Source organism: Prionailurus viverrinus, chromosome B3 (assembly GCF_022837055.1).
Source record: "Prionailurus viverrinus isolate Anna chromosome B3, UM_Priviv_1.0, whole genome shotgun sequence".
NCBI lineage: Eukaryota > Metazoa > Chordata > Mammalia > Carnivora > Felidae > Prionailurus > Prionailurus viverrinus.
Window position 1 is genome coordinate 132,583,304 of NC_062566.1, and position 22,834 is coordinate 132,606,137.

A 22,834-nucleotide genomic window follows, 5' to 3' on the forward strand; every position below is an offset into this window, starting at 1 on the left:
ACTACTCACCTTTCCTGACCACCACCTGTGTGCGCCCATCCATCAGTCCTCTAGAGCAGGTACCAACGTCCTCACCCTTGACAGACGGGTAAACTGAGGCTCCGGGAGGTGGGTCACTGCCCCGGGCTCGCACGCAGCTGAGCAGAGCAGAGGCCGACTCAGGTCTGTCTGCAGAGGTCCTGATGCCCCTGCCTCCTGCCTCTTCATCCTGTCTCTGGCTCTAAGGGCTCTACTCTGACCGGCCCTGCGACTTTGAGCAAGCCCCCGCCCCCCTTTGTGCCTCAGTTTCCTCATTTGTTAGATGTGGAGGTGCGACCGGACGGGGGGGGGGGGTTTCCCCACTGCTTCTGTAGCTGCGGAGCCTTTGCTGAAATGAACTCACGTGGAAACTTTGCGTGTCAAACAGATCTAAGAGACCACATCCTGGGAAGGGGGCGGTTGTGCAAAGCCTGGCCCCGCCGAGGCCCCTCTCCACCCCCCGGAAAGCGGAGCATGCTGGGCAGGGTGGAAGGCGGCCTGGGGCCCAGCTCACAGCACCCCCCCCCCCCCCCCCCCCACTGTGTGGTCCTGACAAAGCTCTGGGTCTCTGTCTGCGCAGGATCCTGGAGTCCCAGCCACCTTCATCACTGGCCCGTGTGTTACTGCTGTCAGGATGTTTTTAGCAAGACAATAAGCGCCAATAAAAACCCATCACACCACCCTAAGACCAGGACTATCTCTGATGGCAAAATAACTACAGCAAGACAGGGACGGCGAGGCGGCTGGGGGTGACAGCTGTGGTGACGGGGATGTCCCTCACGACCGTGCAGGGCCTCGCCTCACTTCTGTCCTCCCCACCAGCTGGATGTTGTTCCCGTTTCGCAGAGGAGGAAGCAGGCAGACCGAGCCCCGTGCAACAAGAGTTTCCCACTCCCTGCTCCGTCCCAAGCCTTGTGCCAGGGCCCGGGATGCAGACCATAGAGTCTCCGGGGAGGGGGGAAAGAGAGCAGGGACTCCTCCTGGAACCCTGTGGTCAGTCGTGAACTCGGCTTTAGGGGGATGGGCAGGGCAAGCGCTCAGAGCGACCGAGTGCTGAGCTGAGCCTCACGCTACATGGGGAGCCGGTCCGGTCAAGGCTGCGGGCCCCACTTCCCCTCAGCCCCGAGGCAGGGGGGGAATTCCCAGCAGAGAAAACCACCGGGGTTAGTCATCAGAGGTAAGAGAAACCTGGCAGGATGTGGGCAAAGGTCGTGCCCTGGAAGAGGCCCAGGTAGGGCCCCTGTCCTTCACGTAGGCGGCAGCTCGGGGGGGTCAGGAGTACAGCACTGTCACCAAAAGTCCTGGCCCCTACTCTAGACACGGGTCAGGCTCAGGGAGAGTGGGGACCTGGGCTGCAATGACAAGGCTCCCCAACTTCTCCGAGAGCTGACAACCCCAGGGAGGGCATTAAATTCGGCTGGACCCGGCTGAACACCGGTGGCTCAAACCAGAGGGTCAAAGAGGTTTGCTTCCTCCAGCCTACTTCGCGAACTCCTAGTCATCCTGCAAAACTCACCTGCTTGACTAAGGGAATCGACCCTCTCTGTGTCCTTCTGAAACTGAGGCAAGCCTCTTTGCTGCGCCCTTCCTGTTGGGCCATTGTGTACATCTGGGACCCTTGTTAGACTGCAAACTTGGGGAGGAGAGGGACGAGGCCTGATTCACATCCAGGTGCCAAGAAGGCACCTGGCACCTCCTAAGAGCACGGTCGGTGTGGGTGGTTTGATTTGAATTCTCTGCAGTTGTGCACACATCAACCCAAACAAATTTCTACTTTATGCTTTCCTCCACTGTCGTCTTAGAAATGTAACCTTAAAAACGCGCAGAAGTTTAAAGACTGGGAAGACCCAGATTCCTGGGCCCACTGTGGGCTGGTCCATCATCGTAACCTTGGGCTCTCTGGTTCATGGGTGCATGAACCCTACTTCTCCATGGGATGGGAAGTTGGGTCTGCCTTTCAGGGAGCCCTCAGGGGGCCAAAGTTCAGCAGATGATCCCTATGCATGTTTTTGACTTCATCCCTTACATCGCGGTGGGAGAGAAGCAAATTGGAAAAAAAATGGCTTTAGAAGGGGACGTTACATTTTCTCTGGGATGTGGATCTGGCTTTCATTTCTAGGACCCCGAAGTCTCAGTTGACCTTTGCGTCCACAGTTGCCATTTTGGTCACAAGGTGATAACAATAAATTATATTTATAGAGCATTTTATTGGTTTTGAAATGCAGTTATTTGCCTCAAAACATTTCTTGGGCACCTACAACAATCTAGGCCCTTTGCCGGGCACTGAGGATACAAAGTAGGCAATATCTGCTCCCTGTCCCCAAAGAGGTTGTATAGTATAGTTGGGGACACTCTCAGGAGGCCAGATAATGCCTTCCTATAGTGACGCAAAAGCTTGTCCATGAAACAGAGGCGGTCATGACGTGGGCGCTCTGGGTGCTCAGAGAGGAGGTGGGGAAGGTCAACTCAAGCCGGGAGATGTGAAGAAGGTGCCATTTTTATTTGCTTTTCATAAGAACACTGCATGTCGGCTAGGCAAGTTTTTGTTATTACCATTTTAAGGATAGGATTGTTGGGACTCAGAAAGGTTAAGTAACGTGCCTAAGGTCACACAGCCAGTATGTAACAGAAGAAGGATTTGAACCTCCAAACCCACTTCTCTTTCCACTCTACTCTGCTACCTTTCTATACATTCCTTTATTCACCCAATAGTTGCTCACAGACAGCCATTTGGTGGCTGCTATGGGTCAAGAGCTGTGTGCTAGACAAGAGGCTTCACAGGAAGGAAGATGAGTGAGGCCCCCGCCCTCGTGGCCGAAACAAGTACATAGAAACTGTAAGTCATAGTCGGGGCGATGAAGGAAACAGCCAAGGGAGCGAGTAAGGGGGAGACCTGTTTCACCTGGAAGGGTGATCAGGCAGGATTTGCTGAGGAGGTGACCTTCCATTGAGAAGGAGCCAGCCATGTGGAGCCCTGGGACATGTACGATGTCCTGTCTCGACACCTGCTCTGGGCTTTGGATGGCGACTCTGCTATTTGGGGATAAAAGGATTCTACTGGGTCCTGTGCTTCTTGAAATGCCATGTCTGGGAACGTGGGCACGAACCGGTGTGTCTCTTGCCATTGGGGACCCTGAAACTCTGTGGGTAGGAGGTGGCTGTAATGAGACCCAAACCCCACTTCAAAGCGGAGGAAGGAGAGGCACGGAAAGAGGCCTTTGCAGGATGGGCAGAGCTGGTTAAGCGTCCGAGCGTCCGAGCGGGACAGACGTCGGTTCTGTTCCTGGTCCTGCTGTGCGCACGTTTATAACATCGAGCCCAGAAATGTCCACCTTGCGCGGCTTTGGGAAGGATTAGCTGAAAGGCTGTGTGCTGGGCACATGGAAAGCACTCAGTGTGCATCTGGGGCGGGGCGGGGGGTGGGGGAGGCATGGGCTTCCCCAGCAGGACCCAAGCCTGCCCGTCTTCCAGAGATGAAAGGGCAGAGCTGAATCTGGGAGATTTCAGCTCCCGTCAGGAGTGAGAAGGTGCAGGGTCAACCCCCTCCCCTGTATTACTTGTGCCTGGAACTTAGGCGATGGCTGTGCGACCCTGGGTAAGTCATTTCCCTTCCTCTGTGAGAGCTTTTGTCTCAGGAGGCTGGATAAGGGTTTGTGTCCCATGGTGGGTCTGTCCTTCCTTGCCCACCAGAGGAAAGAGGAGGTCAGGGTCCGGACCCCACGAGCCCACTCGGTTCTAATGTTTGTAAGTGTCCCCAGGAGGCCGGGGGGTGGGGCCCCCCCACACTGGGGAGAAGGCTGCAGATACCCCAGGGGATGTTCTCTCTATCTGATCTCCTCTTGAGAAAGAGGAACTTGTGGTCTGACTTAGGATGAACCAGCCGGAACAGGAACCAGGGCCTCCCAGAGCACCGGCCATGAAGTCACTTCTGTTTCTAAGGCTGGGTTCCAGAATGGGACACCCTCAGGTGCAGCCCCGTTACCTGGTGCTTCCTACTCCTTCCTGCCGCCCAAGGAGGCTGCCCATCTTCCCCCTTAGAAGGGGTTCCTCAGTGCGGGCAGCCTGAGTCCTTGCCCAACCTGCCTGGCAGAGGAGGTCCAGCCTCAGCAAGGGCCAAAGTCACTTTGGGGAGCGCCTGGTGGCTATCATCAGGACAGGGCTGGGAGGTACCACCACCCACCTTCAACCCTGTCAACTGAGACTGGATATTAGAGACGGTCTGTCCCCTGTTGCTAAGAGAGCTTACGGGACTTGCCCAAGGCCACACAGAAAGTCAGCTGGCTGCTGGAGACGGATGAGATTTTTTTTTTTTTTTTTAAGTAGGCTCCGTGCCCAACCAGGGGCTCAAACTCACGACCCTGAGAGCTGCTCACTCCACTGACTGAGCCAGCCAGGCGCCCCTGGAGACAATGAGATTTGAGACCCGTGTCCTGAGGCCACAGAACATAACCGTTCCACCCACCACCACCCCCCCCAAATGCGGACTTGACCTGGATTCAGGGAGGAGCAGAGCATTTTTAAACACAGCTTTCCTTCCTAAAAGCATCTTAAGATCCAATGCTTGATTCCCTCTCTGGTTCCCACCTCCTGCAAAGAAGGTACCCTCTGGATCTGTGCTGTCCACATGTGGCTGGTGAGCCGTGGCGATGCGGCTAGCCTGAACTGAGATGGTCTGCGAGGGCGAAGCGCACACTGGATTCCAAAGACTTGGTAGGACAAAGAGAACGTAAAAGTCTCCTTCGTAATTTTCCTATTGAGGACACGTGGCAATGATAATATTTTCCACCTAAATTAATTTCACCTCTTTGTCTTTCTGTGTGTAGTGTGGCTGTGAGGAGATTCAGAATTGCCTGTGTGGAACTTCGGGGGTGGCTCCCAGCATATTTCTACGGTGCTGCCCCAGGAGGTCCTGCCGTTGAGGTCCTGCTGAGACAGGGGAGCCAGAGCCAAGGAGGAATGGGTGACTTTGCTGGGCAAATGTCCCTTGCTTCTCAGACGTGTTTTCCCAGGAAGACTGCATCGGTAAGGTGGGGAGCTCTGCTCAGGACTCAGAACATCAACCCCACCGCATTCAAATATAAAGCCAGTGGTACAAAGCCGAGCCATGATCTTTGGAACCGGATCGTTCCAGTCTCCGCAACACCATCCACTAGCTGTGCAACCTGGGACTAGTTACCAGCCCTGAGCTTCCGTGTCCTCGTTTATAAAATGGGAAAATAGCAGAGAGCCTCCTGGAAGGTCTTTAAGAGGGTTAAATGAGGCAAAAACGAGTATAGCGCCTACTAGCGTGCCTGGCCTGTCAAACCTCGGTAAGTTTCGATAACAAACGTGAGTCTTTAAGCTGTAAAAAGGTGCCCTACAGACCGAGGCTTTGGTCTTGGGTTAGCAGCGTTTGGGATCTGCACCTCACGGGTATCCTAGTTGGCTTCTCCTCGCTCACCTGGTCCATGGGTAGAAATGGGCAGGTTGGCGGTTGGCTCGCGTGGACACAGTGGCCTCAGCCGTGGTTGGGCCCCGAGTCTTGTCAGCCAGGCTCTGCTCAATGGCCATCTGGACCAGCTCGTCCTCGCTCAGGCTGCTATACAGGCTGTATTCCTCATTCCCAATGGTACGCTGTCCGCCCCGAGCGCTGATCTCCATGGTCATTGTCTTCTGCCTCTCACCCCGGCCTCCAGAAGAGGCACTCCGAGGAGAGGAGAAAGCAGTAAGTCAGAAAGCCCTGTGACGAGACCGAAACCATCCTGGTCACTAACAGTTTGGCAAGAGAGTCGTGTTGACCAGCAGGGAAGGCTGTGCTTTCCTCTGGCAAGCTCACGATCATTGTTTATCTATTCATTTTGTCACATGATCCACTCAAACATCCATTCAGCTCCCCATCTCTCCATCCACTCGTCTGCTCATCAACACACCCACCTGTCTAGTCATCCATCCGATCGTTCGCCCATCTGCCCGTTGACTCATTCTCCCGTGCAGCCATCTGTCCACCCACCTACTCATTTACCCATCTACATCTGTCCATTTATCCAACCGCCTAATCATCCATCCAACCGATCGTGACCCGTCCCCTGATCTGTCTGTCCACCTACCTGTCCATGTATCCACCCACCTTCCCATTCACCCGCTCCTACATCTCTCTATGCAACCAACCATCCGCTTGCCCACCATTCATTTTTCCGTCCCAGACAGCTTGTCTACACGTGCATGCGTGCATCACTAACTGACAGAGTATTTATTGAGCACCTACTCCGTGTCAGGTGCGCCTCTAAGCGCTGGCGATATTACAATGATGCCAACGGACAAAAATCCCTGCCGTCACCAAGATTACACAACAATGTCTATGTTCCTTCCTTCCAACAACCTCCCATTCCAGCACGTCTCCTGGTCTCTGTGCTGGGCCGGGGCTGAGAATGTTAGAGATCAATCAGACATGGGCCTGCCCCTTGGGTCCGCAGGATCTAGTTAAAATCAATCATTAAAACGATTTGCCGTGTGAATTCCAAGGACTCTCTTCTTGAAAGAAATTGCCTCGGGGAGAAGTGGACTTTGGTTGAATCAACTCATTTTCGGAAATAAAGTAAAATCAACGAAGCCTGCTTTCTGTTTTGACCGGCGAACAGGCAGCGTGACTGTAGGTCAGTAGTTCTCAGCCCTGGCGGAACATTAGAACCCATGAGGCCGTTTGAAAACTACCCCAAATACCAGTGCTATAATTTGGTTTGTTTAGCAAATATTCACTCCCCACTCCCCGGAGGCAAGGGTATCCCTGTTCCCGCTGAGATCGGGCTTGGCCCTGTGACTTCCCTCTGGCCGATGAACGTTGGTAGACCAGGTAAAGCAGCTACTGACATGTGGGTCTGTGTCGCCCCGGAGCCGCTGCCCGTTAGCTGGGCCCCAGAGTGGACCTACTTGGGGCAGCCTGAGCCCAACCCGCACAGGGGAGCCCCTCCCAGCCAAGACTGCAACCGGAAGCCTACGTCAGCCCAGCTGCCGTGACCCGCAGACCCACAGCATGAGAATAAGTGCTTAGTTGGGATGCTTTGTTACACAGCATCCTTGCGGCTCTAGCTAACCGATGCCCAAGGATATCCAAGTGGCCAAGAACCAGACGGAAGGATGCCGGACTTCCCAAGTGTTTGGGAGGCCGTTCAAATTAAGATCCTAATACAACACCACTGTCTACCCAACAGAATGGCCCCCATGGAAAAGACGTGCAATAGCAAGGGGTGGGGGTGGGGGGTGGGGGCGGGGCATGTGAAGCGACCAGATCACCCACCACCATTGGTAGGAGTATCAGATGGTAAAAAGCCCTTTGGAAAATTGATGGCATTTGCTAAAGCTGAACAAACGCATCCTGTGACCCCCAAATTCCAGTCCCAGCTCTAGGGCCAAAAGAACCATGTACATGTATTCACCATAAAACAAGCCCCAAAATATTCATAGCAGTGCCGCTCATAAGAAAACCGAGTGGAAACTACCTAAGTGTCTCTGAACATTTGAATGGGTTGAGTGTTGAATGGGTGACCGCGTTGGGGTGTATCGCGTGATGCACCAACAAGATAGACAAACTACCACTCCACACAATGGGACGATTCTTACAAACCATAGCGAGCGAGAGAAGTCGGATCATAAAGAGCATCTATCCATGACTCGTTTATACAAAGTGCCAGCACAGGAAGACTAAACTGTGGTGACAGGAGTCACAACGGTGACCTTTGGTGGTTACTAACTGGGAAGACATATGGGCCAGACTTCTGGGGAGCCAACCACACTGTATTTCTTTTTTTTAAATTTTATTTTAATGTTTATTTATTTTTGACAGAGAGACAGAGAGACAGAAAGAGAGACAGAGACAGAGCATGAGCAGAGGAGGGGCAGAGAGAGAGGGAGACACAGAATCTGAAGCAGGCTCCAGGCTCCGAGCTGTCAGCACAGAGCCTGACGCGGGGCTCGAACTCACAGACCGTGAGATCATGACCTGAGCCAAAGTCGGACGCTCAACCGACTGAGCCACCCAGGCACCCCTGGTATCTCTTGAGCTAAGTGGTATCATGGTTGGTCAGTTCTCTTTGCGAGGAACCTGTTCAAGCGTGATCTTTATTTACACACCTCTGTGAGCGCATCATACTGCAATAACACATCTACTTAAAAAGTAGGGGTGCCTGGCTGGCTCTAGTCGGTCCAGAACATGCGACTCTTGACCTCGGGGTCGTGAGTTCAAGCCCCATGTTGGGCATGGAGCCTATTGGAAAGGGATAATAACAATTTTAAAAAAGAATAAAAAAATAAAATCATTAAAAAGTATACAAACTAGGTTTTAAAGAGTATTGCTGCTTGGGACCCCCTGTCTCAGACCAATGAAGTCAGAATCTCTGGGAGTGTGGCCCAGGGATGACACCTCTATTGAAAAGCTCCACTGGTGACTGGAAACCACCACTTAGGAGAAAAACTGAAGAATAAAGAATAAAGCAGGAGGGGCGCCTGGATGGCTCAGTCGGTCGAGCGGCCGACTTCGGCTCAGGTCATGATCTCGCGGTCCGTGAGTTCGAGCCCCGCGTCGGGCTCTGGGCTGACGGCTCAGAGCCTGGAGCCTGTTTCGGATTCTGTGTCTCCCTCTCTCTGACCCTCCCCCGTTCGTGCTCTGTCTCTCTCTGTCTCAAAAATAAATAAACATGAAAAAAATTAAAAAAAAAATACCCTGATATTGATAGATACCCTTCTAATTCTGGTAACAGCCCTGAGGGTCACAACGACTGCTCCATCCGGCACTAGCAAAGTTATTATTAAGCAGGTCTGGGCTTTTCAAGCACAGCTAGAGGAGGCTGCAGGTCTGAAGACAGCAGATCAGCGAGCGAGCGGCACACAGGCATTTGGGAACAATGACTCTGTGCCCTGCCTCAGTCTCGCTGGTTATCACTCCCCTCTGTCTGCCTCTCTCCACCCATCCTGGCTGGCTCAGGCCTGGATCTCCTCCTGCCTGCCTCGGCAGTGGCCTTCACGGCGGTGTCCCAGCCCCACCCACCGACCCCTCTGAGGACCCACACCCCAGACCTCACCAAGCCCCGCCTCTACCTGCACCTGTTGCCCGGGACTCCCAGCCCTTTGAATCCATTTCTTACTCTCCCTGCACCCATTCCCCCAGCACACCTGACCTTCCAGGTAAGGCGAAGACGCACCTTTCCCCCAACCCACCTGCAGCTCCCACCCCAGCGCCCTGGCTTGGGCTGTGCCGACTCATCTTCCTCCTTTCTGCACTCCTCAGGATCCCTTCTCACTCCTCAAGGCCCAGATCGAGTGTGCCTCTTCTTCCAGGATGCCTGCCTAGTTTCTTCCAAGAAGTATTCTGCTGCTACAACTTCTCCCTCTGGGCTGTGGTCAGTCGTTCATGTGTGGACCTGACCTTGGGTCCTCTTCCCGAGGCCATGGGAAGAGAATGCCTGGTTAAAGTTTACTGTACCCTCATGACCGCCTACCCAACAGCCAGTTCCCCCATCTCCTCTGACAGCAGAACAACAGACAACAGAGCAGTGCCTGAGCAGAACTCTTCAGACAACAGAGTGCCCTTTCCCATGGATGAATCATGATTATTCCAAGCCAGTTGGAATGATCTCACCCCCTTGGCCAGTGACTCGTTTAGGGTGGATCTATAGCCTAGCTTTGTCCAAAGACACATAAAGAAAATTCTGCTGGGGCCTCCTAGAAAGAACTTCATCTTCCTAATAAAAGAGACAGCAGTGGAGAAAATAACTCCTCACCCACACCCCTGCTTTGTGTTTGGAGGACTTGATGCTTGGAGCAGCGGCAACCATCTTGTAACCATGAGGGGAAAAGTGCCGGTACCATGAGTTTGACAGAGTGAATGTTGTTAGGTCTTCTGGGTCCTTCACGGTATTGTTGACCTCCTGAACCAATGCTGGTCTGCCCTCTCTGGCTTGATAGGTAGAGACTGAAGATCCTTCTGCTTTAAGCAAATGTTAGTTGGGCTTTTTTTTTTATGCAGTCAAAATCATCTTAAAGTATGGTTCTCAGGTCTGGCCAAGAGTCTTGAAAACATGCCAAGGCCCTGGTCTCACCCGAGATGGATGGACTCAAAGCCTCCAGGGCCAGGGCCCAAGCACTGCAATGTTCAAGGCTTCCCTAACGATTGTAGTGCGTGGCCAGGGCTGAGAACCCTTTTCTAGATCAACATGTCAGGTGGCCATGCTGGTTTTCCACACTAGAGGAGGGGAAGGGGCATTGTGACCTCAGAATCATTTTGTGCCTGATGTTTGGGATGTTGATTTTTTGTAGCAGCATCAACATTAGTTTTGTGTATCGTAAAAATAGCCAAAGACGGGGAACCAAGAGATTTAGGTTCACATAACAACTGACTGTGAGCACCTCTCTTCCTCTCTCTGGCCTTCTTTTTTCCACCTGTTAAATATCAGGATGGCCTAGAGCACGTCCTCTGATCCCTTGGTCCCCACAGGGGCGCTGTGCAACCAGGTGGGTCCCCAGCCCAGCTGACCCAGGCGCCCTGCTTCCCTGTGCCTGAGGTCTGGGTGGGCCCAGCTCACCTTCGGGAGGGTGGGGAATGGGCTCTGCCCAGTGAGAGGTGACCCCCTTGGCTGCCCCAGGGCCAGGGTCAGGCTTCGACCCACCCCGACCTGGCACAAGGCGGGAATCCCCGCATGTGGTGCTACACTGACCGGAAGTGCTGGTGCCCAGCGCCTGGCCTGGCATCGTTGTGCCCCCATCTGAGGACATCTGCTCCAGGCCAGGTTGACAAGGGGGAAGACGCTGGAGAGAGACAGAGACCTGGGTTATAGTAGCCACGTTGATGCTAGAGTGCTGTGTGACCTTGGCCAAGTCCCTGCCCCTCTCTGGGCCTCAGTTTCCCTTTGCAAAAAGAGAGTTTTGGGTTTCCAAGTGTTGTTCTAGTTCTTTAGCCTCTACAACTCAGTGAGACATTTGGTTTGTGTTTGTGCTATTAACCCCCAAACTCTCTGTCCCCCAGGGTCCCCTATGGCCACCTTAACAGGTCTACCATAGGCAAAGAGCTTAGCATTAGTCATGAGGAAATAAGGAACCCGGTGGTAGCGGAAGGGTCTCAGATCCGGATGCCAGAAGCCCCAGGTCTAGTTTCAATTTGCAACTTACTAGCTGTGTGACCTTATTTGAATCACTTCCCCTTGCTGGGCCTTAGTTCCTTTATCAGTAACAATGGGAAGGAGACCACCCACTTCACCACGTTCTAGAAGCCGATGCCTGTGCGGGGGCAGTGTCTGGGTAGGAGGCCCAGCAAGCAGTCGACAGGACCCCCTCCCGCAGCCATTGGCCCTGCAGCCTGGCATGAGCTGATCAGAGGCGTAAGGACAGCAGCTACTGGGCCCCTTTCCTGACCAGACGCCTGTGGGAGGAGCCAGGTAACCATGACCTGGACCTGTCAGTCCCCTACAGCCAATTCCAGACTCCCTCCCCAACAGGTCGGGCCCAGACCCTCCCCAACAGGTCTGGTGGCATCCAGAGACTTGCCAGTTATTTCATGGCATTGTCCCGACAACAGCTCTAGAAGGTAGGAACGTCTTCCCTCGGCCTGACGTTAATTCTTCTATACCTCCACTCCTTCTGCAAGGACTTGATGCCCCTGTGTGGTTGCTCCCACTTTACAGATGAGGCAATTGAGGTGCAGGAAGGGGAAGGAAAAGGTTCACACAAGGAAGGACAGATAGCTGGAAAGCCGGGATTTGGAGCGCCGGTGTTCCAGGAACGCCATCCAAGTAACCAGCACACGCATCGGCTCGGAGCAGGCGGGGGTGACACTGCCATTTTCATCCAGCCAGGATGCCTGACCTACACCTGGGCAGGGAGCCCGCCTCAGGCCCTTGACCTACCCGGAGGAAGGTGCACACAGACAGGCGAGGTAGAAAATGGCCCTGAAGGGATCCCGAGGGAGAGGGTCTCAGCCCCGGAGAGGGCAAACTCCCCCACACCCCACTGAGCCTAGATAGCTCTTGCTTTCCCCACTGAGATCCTCAGCCTTCGAGGGGCCTTGGGAAAGTCATGTATCTTTAGTTTCCTTACGTGCAAAACGGAGACAAGAGTAAGTAGTATTAAGGGGTTGGTGGTAGAATCAGGGCCCAGGGGTGCACAGGCTTAGCTCTGGGCCTGGCCGTTAGTAGGTGACAGCAGGCTGCTTCAGGAGGGGACTCTGCAGCCCTGGGCCTAAGCAGTTACAGGTCCGGGATGCCTGCCAGGGACACTGGGGTCTGTCTCCTGGAGGAGGAGGTGGGGGTGGGGGGTGGAGGCGGCTGGCGCTGCTCGGTCTCAAAGGCAGGGGCAGTTATAAAGCAGCCTGTGGGGTCAGCTTGACCAGATTCAAGTCACAGCCTTGCCAGTGATTAGCTGTGTGATCCCTTAGAATCCCAAGCTCTCTGTCTATAAAACGGGCATAATAAGAGTGCCTATGTCATGTCAGAGAGAGGGACACTGATCCTGGGAGATGCCCTGTCCCTCTTTTGGCCTCAGTTTCCTTTCTCTGCATGCTGCCTAGCTTGATTTCTGAGGCTTCTGCCCAGGGTTGGGCCACCTTCTAGGCCTGAGTCCTGGAGAGAGGCCAGCCGTCCCTAGGGACCTTTTGGGAGGCTGGTTGGGATAACAAATAGCCCTTTCCCAGAGAAAGCAGGAGGCAGGTGGTTTTACCTGGGGAAGCAAGGGGCCTGCAGAGGGAGGGGAGTTCAAGGGCAGCCAGTCCAAGACCAGCTTGGAAAGGAGAGACCAGGGCCACCCCTGGGGCCTCCGGGGGCCCCTCTCTTGCCTCCTTTGCAGCACCCCAAACATTGGCTCCAGTGGAGCTCTCTCTCCAGGCGGCATCTGTGAAATGGGACAACAGCGACTCTGAAGGTTCCTTGACTTAGCACATGCAAAGCACTCTGAGCAGCACCCGGCCCATCCATAGTCAGTGTTCCTCTAAGCTGGGCCTCAGTTTCTCCATCTGTGAAATGGGCACGCACACAGACATGGGCGCTTGCAGGGGCTGAGGATGTGCTGAGGATGAAACAATAGCATTTGCAAAGTGGTCCTTCTTGCCCTCAGTCCCTTCCCTCCCACAGATCCCAGCTTGCTGCCAACCAGGGGCTGCCTGGGCAGTGGCTCTGGAGCGGAGGGTAGGGGCCCGGGGCTGTTGGGAGCTGCGGTGGGAGGAGTGGCTCCGTCGGTGTCTTATCGGAAAACTGGTGATGGGGGCATGGTTGGGAGGGCATGGGCCAAGGAGGGGAACTGGCAGTCATCATCCAGCATCCCAGGCTGCCTCTCAACCAGGGACCGGGGTCAGGAGTATGAGCCGGGACAAGCCACTTCCAGACGTGAGGCTGTTCATAGTCGGAACCCGGCTCATCCACCTTCCCGGCCCTTCCCTGCCTGTCACATGGCCAGTCGTCCTTCCAGATGCCGTTCAAGCATCTTTTCTACCAGGAAGCCTCCCTGATCTGTTGTCTGAGGCATCCAGAGCGGCCTCCATTGCTCTAATGGCCTGCTCTGGGCCTATCTCCCCATAGAATCCAGAAACTTCCAAATTGCATGACTCTATCACATTCGTGGCATGACCCCAGGACGTAACCCAAGGCCAGATGCACAGTAGATGTTTATTAAATGCTGGATGAATGAATGAATGAATGAATGAGTCAAACCTTGGAAGCGGAGCTGTTATCAAGATCACTGCACCGGCAGGTGGTGCCGCCACGGGTGTCCCACTGCCCGGGTTCAGCCCTGGCCCTGCCACCTATTGGCTGTGCGATGGGGAGCAGGTTACTTCCCCCACCCCGGGGACCTCACTTGGCCCATCTGTAAAATGGAGATAATCAGAGCATACAGCCCCTGGAAGCGTCATCAGATGAAATGAGGTAACATGTATACATGCGGAGAATAGCACTTGGCACGCAGCCAGTGGCCCAGGAAAATCGTCTAATGTCATTCAATGGCTCCCAAGATGCCGTGATTCTCTGCTCTGACTCATCCCTGCTGGGACGACGTTCGCTTGGACCTCGTTCCCAGTTGGCAGTTTCCAAGGAGGCTCCTGCTGAGGGGCTTGGATCCTCCTACACCGTCCTCCATTTAAAAAGAGCGACAGCAACAGCCAGCCAGCCTTCTCTTGACAGCTGTGGTCAGGAGGTAAAGCTGTGGCTGTGGCTGTGGCCGCCGACCGGGTGGCTGGGTCAGTGATGGGGTCAGCACCCAGGCTGGATTCTGTCCCCTCACTGCAAATCCTCTGCTCCCCAGGGTCCCTCCTGCCCCCTCCGCCCTTCCTGCTCACGTCACCCGCTGTCCTAGGAGCTTCGGGAAGGAGTCACAACCTGTTCCACTCTCCTCTCAATCGCGGCTTTGAATTTATATACGAGGCGACAGCCTACAAATGACAGGTGTGACGTGAGTATTCCTCGGTGTCCACAAGCGTCTCTCGGGTGTGAGAGGGGCGTGCTCACCATTCGGTTTAGCTCGTACACAGCACACTGTCGCGTACATCTGTCACTGCAGATCGCAATGTGTGTTGGCGAAACCACCCCCTAATGCCTTCCCCTGCAGTTAATTTATGGTCTCGCACACGTTGTGAGTTTGAGCCGCCTGATAAATCGGTGATAAGAGTATTGTTCCCATTCTACAGATGAGGAAACAGAGGCACATCAGGGAGAAACCGACAAGGAAGAGACGAAAGGCTGCAGCATCGGACTTGACCGTTGTCCTCCCCCCATGTAGCCGACAGCAGCATCCCTCTGTTCTGTGGGTTTGAGGAAAGGCCGGAGTCACACTGAAGGCCGCATGTATGTAATCAGAAGGTCTACGTGTATATGTGTACATGGGGATACGTGCACATCTATCTTACAAGCGTATACGGTATATGTAATACATAATCTACCCATCTGCCAATTGCAAAAGTTTCAGGTTCTTGCAAAGATCACATGAGCCTCGGCCCGAGGCAATCCTGACGGCCCGGGGCCATGCGAGGAAGCGGGGACTTGGCCCCCAGGGTCTTTGACCCCACTCCATGCAAAGCCCAGTAAGTTTCTGTCAAAACTTCTCTCTCCGATCTGCCATTCCGTCAGGCTGTAGAGGGTTCTAGAAAATCCAGACACACTTCTAGCTTGAGGGCTCATGGCTGTAAATCATTCAAATGTTCTCTCCCCTTCCTGGGTCCTACTGCTTGAAAACCTAAATCCTAAAGGGAGCTGGTATTTGTGGTCCACTGCACCATTTGACCTTCCCAGTACCTGGTGGGGTGGGGTAGCGCTCTTCCCATAGTGCAGAAGGGAAGACTGAGGCCTGGGTCGCAATTGGCCCAGTGGGTTGAGAACTGGCCTCCCTGCCCTTCTTTTTCATAGGACCCTCTGACAATGAGTATTCAGGGCAGCGGCCAGGGGTCACTTACTCTGCAAGTTTCTGCCGGGAGTGAGCCAGCCCTGAGGAGATGGGGAGTGGAATCCAGGCCACTTTGCTTGGGGCCCCAGGAGGGGCTCAGGTCAAAGCCCTAGGGTAGGTTTCTGCAGCGGGGCAGTGTTGACAGGCCTCTGGCTGCTGGCTCTCGGGCCTCACAGCTGCTGGGGACTCTGAGCCTTTTGTCCAGACTCTTAAAGATTCTAAGAAGTCCCTCCCAGCTCTGCTAATCCCCGACCCTTTGATGCAGTTTACAAGCCCCTGGCTTCCCTCAGGCCAGGACTTTTAGGCTTCCAAGGTTGGGCCAGGATTGCTGGAAGTTACCAAGGGGAACTGCTGGGGGGGGGGGGGGGGTGGCGGCAGGTCTCCCCCACCCCCACCATACAGGCTCTCTCCCCATTGTATGGAGGGGAAGCTGAGGCTGAGATAGGGGTGGGCACTGGCCCAAGGTCACCCAGGTAGGAGGTGATGACGGGAGATTTGAACCCGTCCAAAGCTGGCTCTGTTCCCGCTCAGCCATGCCACCCGGCTCTGCCCATCCGATGGGCCAGGGAGACCAGGGCCCCGTCTGGTCTGGAGGTGAGCGCCCTTTGCTGACCTCACTCTGCGTGGATCTCTGACAACCAGTCTTGGGGGTTTATTTATTTATTGGTGTACATTGAGGAAGCCACCCAAAGCAGGAGGAAAGAGGGTGAGAGGAGAGGGAAGTAGGAAAAACAATGGAAAAAATTTTTTTTTGTTGTTTGTGGGTGGAAAACCATCTGTTTTCCAAGGAAAAGCATTGATTCCACACAGACCCAAAGGTCCACAATCGGAGGCGGCGCCATGAGCACCGGCTTAGAGGAGCATCAACGAAGGCCAGGTTTCCTTTTTATTTCTTTGGGCCCCAAGCTTGAACCTCCGGGCCCTTCGGTCACCTTTGCCTCCGTCTCCCAGACGGAAGGCTCTTCCCTCGCCTGCTGGCCCTGCAGGGGGCTGGCCCTAGCCCCCTCCGCACGCCTCCTGACCCATCATCCTGTCCCTCTCCTACTGCAGCCAGACCCACCAGTGGGGCTCAGCTGCAAACAGGTCTGGGTGCTGGATTCCAGGCCCCAACCCAGTCTCTGCCCAGGATTCGGCAAATGCCAGGCCCTGCCATCTGTGCCAGCAGCCTGGGGGGTGGGGGAGGGGGCCTTCCGGTAGAGGTCCAAGACTCCAACAGCCATCGCCCCTGCCTTTCTGCAACCCAAGTGCTGCCTTGCCCAGCCTGGTCCTGGGCAGCAGGAGAACATAAGCCCTCACCTTGGCCCCGGGGGGCCGGGGGCTCTGGAAACCCTCGCTCCAGTCTGCACATTGGGAAGGCTCGGCGGGGCAGGAGGGCCCTCCCAGACCCCCTCCTCACCTGGATCCAACCGCAATACTGCCTGGAAATCTTTGAATCAGGGTCCCACCAAAGTCTTTCTCCTTTCTGTTTTTCGCTCCCCACCCCCACTGCCTTTATTTAAATCTTTCTCTTCTTCTCTCTGTTTGCCTGCTTTTCCTCTTTTTCTACCCCTCTCCTTTGTGTCCCTTTCTTTAAAAAAAATCAGGCAAGTTAGGAGCCAGTTATATTCCTGGGCATTAGTTAGTCCGAAAGAAGGTGCTAAGGATAAAGGTAAAAATACAAACCAGTCCTGCGACCGGCCACCTCCTCTGGGCAGCCTGACCCTCTGTAGCTCAGAAATGGGAGGACATTGGGCGGGTCCAGAGATATTTTTGTGACTCCTTCGGGAGAACTCTCTTGGATCTAGCCTGTCCACAATATACAGGGACCTTATGATGCCTTGACTGTGCCAGGGGCGGGTCTGTTTACCGCGGCGCTGGGCCCCAGGGAGGCCGTGGCTTTGAATGTGAACCCTGGAGGCCAAGAGGCCAGGGTTTGATCCCGAACTTAACACCTCCTAGCTGTCTGGCCCCAGGCAAGACCCTTAACCTCTCAGAACCTCAGTTTCCACATCTAGAAAATGGGAGTCATGATCACCTCTAACTCAGGATGCCCTTGAGAAACATCAGTAAGAGAAATCACCTCAAGCACTGGGCCAGTGCCTGGCTCCCAGGAGGTGTCCGATGAGTTGCTCGCGGATATTGATTGCCATGTTATTCGTCGTAAGGTCACGGGAGTGGGGGCAGTGGAGGACCCGGGGCACTCAGGGCCTGACCTGTTTGTGCAAGAATGGATGATGCAAACGAGAACAGCGCCAGGTGGGGGCCACCGCCAGCTCCCGGAGGAGGCCGAGCTGTAAACAGGCCTGCCACCAGCTGTCGGGACCCATCCAACTGTTTTGGAAGTGACTGGGGCATCTGCCTGGGGCTGCCTCGCCCCTGCTCTACCCCAGGCCTCGGATGCCGAGGGCAGGGGCCATGGCTGCTCTTCTGGCCCCAGCCGGCTCTGCCCCGGGGCTCCGGGAGCTCTCTCCACCCCTGCCTTACACCCCAGCTTTCCCTTATGGGCGGAGAGTCCTGCTACCCTCTGCAGGGGGGTGGCCCCTGCCCTGCCTGCTGTCTCCGTCATTTACCTGTCCTCCCTAAGGAGCGCTGCCCCTCTTCTTCCTCATTCCCCTCCATTCCCCTGGCTTCCTGAGGAGCTACCTAAAGTCAGATCGCACCTGAACCCCCTTTGCTCCAACGCAATTAGCAAACGTGCCATCTTCCCGCCAGGCCGGGGGTATCTGCATCTCCCTCTGGCTGCCCTCCCCACCACGCCAGTGTTGCCCCACTTCATGAGCCTTTGTTGTAGCCGCTTGGCACTTCCCGACACCCCAGACCCACCCTGACTTGTCTGCCTTTGCCCCAGCTGCCTCTCCACCTGGAGGTCCCTCGCCCTGTCCTTCTGCCTGGTGACATCCAGCCATCTTTTCAAAAGCTGTCCCCTCCCTGCATATGTCCTTGTGCTCACACACAGACACACACACACACACACACACACACACACACACACACGAGGCACTCTAGCGTCTCTGCATTCCCTCAGCGCTCTGTTAAATCTCACAAAGCATTTCTCATTCTTTACATGGTGTCAGTCTCTGTTTGCGGACTGGATTTCCTCTCGTAAGCCCCGAGCAGCTTGGAGACACAGCTCACCGCACCGGGCTGCTATCGCCCCACAAAACTGTGCACACAGAGGCACGCCATGGACGTACATGACACTGATGCCCCCATGCATAAAAATAGCTATCTATTCACCTGACCTGAAAGCCTTTCTGAAAGTCACTTGTCCCCCCCCGGATACTGCCCAAGGCCTACGGAACCCACAATAGCAACACCGATAACCCCATTTCATTTCCACGTCCAGAAGTGCACCGCAGAGTGAGACTGTGTGAGCGTCCCCCAGAAGAATGCGTACGTGTGTGCACACAGCTGATTCCACGTCCCCCAGGTCCAAAGTGAAAGTCACCAGCATGCTTTGTGACACAAGAGACTAGAGAGAGGGACGCAGGCAAGCGGTCTGATGATAAGAATCACGACCAAGCAGCGCAGTGGTTAAGTCCCAGCCAAGCAACCTTCCCTGAGGTCTGTGTAAGAACGTTGAAAGCATGCATTACCTGTTAGGCTCTGAAACAGGGGCCCAATTCGGGGGAACTAAAAAGGGTTTTCTTGAGAGTGCCTTAATTCAGAACATCCTCCCTGAGTTTTCCTCCTGCCCTGGCCCTGAGCTTTTGGCCGCTCTGCCCAGGCAGTTCTGAAGCACTTTCCTTTGAAGCAGGGAGTTTATTTCGGGCCCACCGCATGACCAGTGATGGCAAGCCAAACTATAAGATGTTGTGCATCTCGGATTTCCTGTTTGAAGATTGCACCGGGGGAGGCTGCCATGCCGCCTTCGGTTCCTCCACGGCGGCGCGTCAATTACGGACCTCGCGGCAGAGAGCATCTCCGAGCGCTGGCCCTCACGTGACGTCGTCGTTTGTGATCCTTGACATGGAGGCCATATATGGGTATGTTTCTGGAACTCCCCAGGACGGGGGGAGAGAGAGAGAGAGAGAAGGGGAAAGAGGGTGGGGAACGGGAGCGAGCGGGGGGGGGGGGGGGGGGGAATAAAAGAGACAGAGCCGGGGACACTGGGGGGCGTGAGAAGGGAGGCAAGTGCAGAGATGATGGAGAAGAAGGAAGAGGTGAAGGGGGGAGAGGATAAGGCATAAGCGAGAGAAGAAAAGAAAGAAGAAGACATAATTGGGGGAAGCGGGGAAGCAAAGGGAGAGGGACACTGAGATAATCAGGGGATGGAACGGAGCCAGGAGGGACTTGACAGAAGGGGGAGGAGAGGGGGAGGGGAGGGGGGAGACAGGCGGCTGGGAAGAGGGGGAGGAGAAGGGCAGCTAGAGGGAAGGCAGGGAGGCAGAAGATGGACGGAACAAGAGCAAGGGAAACGAGGGAGGCAGAAGGGGGTTTGGGTTTGGGGTAAGGGGCCTGGGCAGACGAGGCAGAGCATGCCACAGGGGCGGGGTGGTTCAGGGATCCAGCTGCGGGGGGCCGGGACGCCGTGGGGTGCGGCTGGGCTGCAGAGGGTAGGGGAGCAAACAAGCAAGCATGTGGACAAGCCCCAGCAGGCACACAGCGGAGGGAAGCCTTCCTCCAGGGCCAGGGAAGAGGGCCCCTGTTTCTGGGATAGACCCAATGGCACAAGAGGTCAGCATCATCAGGTGGCAAGGACAACACCCACGGCCACGTGCCCTGAGCGTCCGGGATGCTCCTGGCACGTTGCCAGACGCTTCCATCCCCACAGGCTGGCGTGGGGGAGGGGGCTGGAAACGTCACTTGGTCCATTCTGAATATTCTTCTGAATTTCAATTTCGAAGGCCCTTTCGCCTCAGAGGATTTTGGGTTTCCGACCCCGTAGCATGATTTCTTCATGCGGGGCGAAGGGCCAGCCGGGCACCCCTCCACTAACAAATGACGTCATCCTGCTGTACCCACACAACCTTCCTAGCAGGTGCTATGTCGCAGATGAGGAAACTGAGGCCCAGAGAGGTTGGGGGACTTGTCCATAATCCCACAATGTACAAGTGGTGGTTTACATCTGAACCAGAACTTTCTGACGCAAAAGGCAGTGCTTTTAGCCACAGCTCCACCCGCCATGTAACAGGGAATCCGAATGTTGGGGCCAAACAAAGAACCCCACCCACAAGGCTACGAAAGGAAATTGGTGGACATTTGCTTTTTGTAAACTTGGACCTTACTCATCCTAGCTGGGAGCATTGACACTGCAGTAAAGGTCCGCAAAGCCCCAAGACAAAGACAGGCCGGCCTGTCCGTTGACGTCACGGGTTGGTCACGTCCAGAACGAACGGGTCGGGCTAAGTCAGCAGTTCCCGCCTGAAGCCGCACAGTAGAACCCTATGAAACGTACCTGTGCCTGACTCTTCCCCCAGAGATTCTTCTTGAATGCATGTGAGCGGAGGGCCGAACAGCACTGACTTTTTAAAACTTTTTATTAACGTATCATACACACAAAAAGCGCACACAGGTGCACAGCTCCACCGAACTTTGCAAACAGAGGACACTCAGCATCTGCATCGAAGGGAGGATCTTAGCAGCCCTCCCCCACTTTTGCACCCCTCTTTGCCCCCGTCTCTACACTACCACCCACCTCCTCCTGCCAAGGAGGGGTGACCACTCCCCTGACCTCTAACAGTAAAGGTTGTTTTGAATGTCCTCCGAACGGCCTCATCCCTGTGTCTCCTTCCCGTGTGGTGTGAGATTCGTCCACATGACGGGTGTCCCTTCCCACGGCCGTGCGGTATCCTGAGCTGCCGGCTTCTCTGTTCCACTGGTGGCGGACCTCTGGGGAGTTTGGGACAACGATGAACAGTATAGCTCGAACATTCCAGCACACGTCTTTTGGTGCGTGCGTGTCCGCATGTCTGGTGGACGTGCACCTCAGATGGGAGTCGCTGGGCCCCGGGGTGGGCATGTGTTCAACTCTAGTAAAGCGACCAGTTTTGCCAAGTTGTCATACCAGTGACAAATCCCCATTCCTGTCAGCCACGTAGAAGAATCCCGGTTGCAGGGCGCCTGGGTGGCTCAGTCGGTTAAGCGTCCGACTTCGGCTCGGGTCTTGATCTCGCGGTTCGTGAGTTCGAGCCCCGCGTCGGGCTGTGTGCTGACAGCTCGGAGCCTGGAGCCTGCTTCAGATTCCGTGTCTCCCTCTCTCTCTGCCCCTCCCCCACCCACTCTCTCTCTCTCTCTCTCTCTCTCTCACAAAAATAAAAGGAATTCAAAAACAAGAATCCCAGGTGTGCTAGCTTTTCTCATATCAGCCATTCTGATAGGTTTCAGCGGTATCTTGTTTCAGTTTTAATTGGCATGTCCCGGATGACAAACGACATCGAGTGTCGGAGAATCCCTGGCCTCAGCGATCTCTGAGGCCTCCACCTTTGTATAAGACCCCAGAGGTGGTCCTGTGGAACAGTCCTCCAGGGAGCATTTTCATGGAGACGTGGGTAACAGAGGGACCGATAGATGCTGAGGCAGAAAGCGAACAACTGGTCGACCTGCAGGGAGGCAGGAGGAAGGACGTGACCACCAAGGAAAAGCCCCAAGGCTCACACTTGACACCAGGGAGGTTCTATTTTCTGATCCTAAATAGAACCTTCCCTCCCTCCCTCTCTAGTCCCTCATCCCGCTTCATTTTTCTCTATAACACTTATCACCCCCCTTACCAATTACGCCTTTATGTCATTTGTTTATTGCCTGCCTCTCCCACCTAGAACAGTCTTTCTGTTCCCTGCTGCGTGTCAGTGCCTACAACAGTGCCTGGGACGTAGTAAGTGCTCACTAAGTAACTGTTGAATGTATGTGCTACCAGGCAAGCCACACAGCTCCCAGGTCGGAACTGGGGAGGTCTGTAGCCTTGTCTGTCAGCCTCAGCCTGACCCTTGGCCACCCGCCCACCCTCACACGCACACCCACACACACCACACCTGGCTTCTCCCTTCCAGACTTCCCTTCTTGTTTATTTTAGTCTCAATTCCCATAATTAAACGTGTGTGTGTGTGTGTGTGTGTGCACGCGCGTATATGATGCAGGGGCAGTTCATAGAGCCCCACACCTAGCAGGGCCCAGAGAGGATGCCAAGAGCAGCACATTTTCCTAGGACAGCGATGCCTCTTCCAGGAAGGAGAGAAAGAGGGGGAGAGTGGAGGTAGGAAGAGCCAGCTAAGTGGAGAGGAGGGAGCTGGGATGCGGGTCAGTGCCGAGTCCTGAGAGGCTCTGACAGAGCACTGGAATATCACCCTCTAAAATAAGCACCCCTGCGGGCTTGGTGTCCTGGCCCCCGGCCCTGGCTGCCTCTTGATAGCAGTTTATTTTGGTTTCAAGAGATGAAGAACAGAGAAGAGTCTGATCCTTACCCTGGATGGGAGGTAGGGGGCGGACAGAGGGCACATGGTAGGGGGTTGAG

At 54.9% G+C, this 22,834-nt stretch overlaps 1 protein-coding gene and 3 long non-coding RNA genes across 7 annotated transcripts in view; 3 read left to right on the top strand and 1 right to left on the bottom strand.

The window, feature by feature from the left end:
• Positions 1 to 19,271, bottom strand: part of ASB2 (ankyrin repeat and SOCS box containing 2) — a 42,456-nt gene extending 23,185 nt beyond the window's left edge. The window contains exons 1-2 of one of the 4 annotated variants that reach the window (XM_047862492.1): positions 18,981 to 19,271; positions 5,459 to 5,737 (exon numbers count right to left, since the gene is read on the bottom strand). In XM_047862492.1, coding sequence (XP_047718448.1) covers positions 5,459 to 5,664 — 206 coding nt within the window. In that variant the 5' untranslated portion in view covers positions 5,665 to 5,737; positions 18,981 to 19,271. Of the gene's footprint in view, positions 1 to 9; positions 4,332 to 4,602; positions 4,847 to 5,458; positions 5,738 to 9,207; positions 9,331 to 18,980 lie in introns of those variants that run through there. The other 3 variants (XM_047862493.1, XM_047862495.1, XM_047862494.1) reach the window with 3 other exon arrangements.
• On the top strand, positions 4,328 to 6,606 carry LOC125167796 (uncharacterized). The gene is made up of 2 exons (XR_007152950.1): positions 4,328 to 4,728; positions 4,842 to 6,606. It is a non-coding gene; the product is annotated as an uncharacterized LOC125167796 (long non-coding RNA).
• Positions 11,258 to 14,844, top strand: LOC125167797 (uncharacterized). The gene is made up of 3 exons (XR_007152951.1): positions 11,258 to 11,420; positions 14,272 to 14,418; positions 14,654 to 14,844. It is a non-coding gene; the product is annotated as an uncharacterized LOC125167797 (long non-coding RNA).
• On the top strand, positions 19,243 to 21,087 carry LOC125167798 (uncharacterized). Its single transcript, XR_007152952.1, has 2 exons — positions 19,243 to 19,370; positions 20,232 to 21,087. It is a non-coding gene; the product is annotated as an uncharacterized LOC125167798 (long non-coding RNA).
• The last annotated feature ends 1,747 nt before the right edge of the window (positions 21,088 to 22,834 follow it).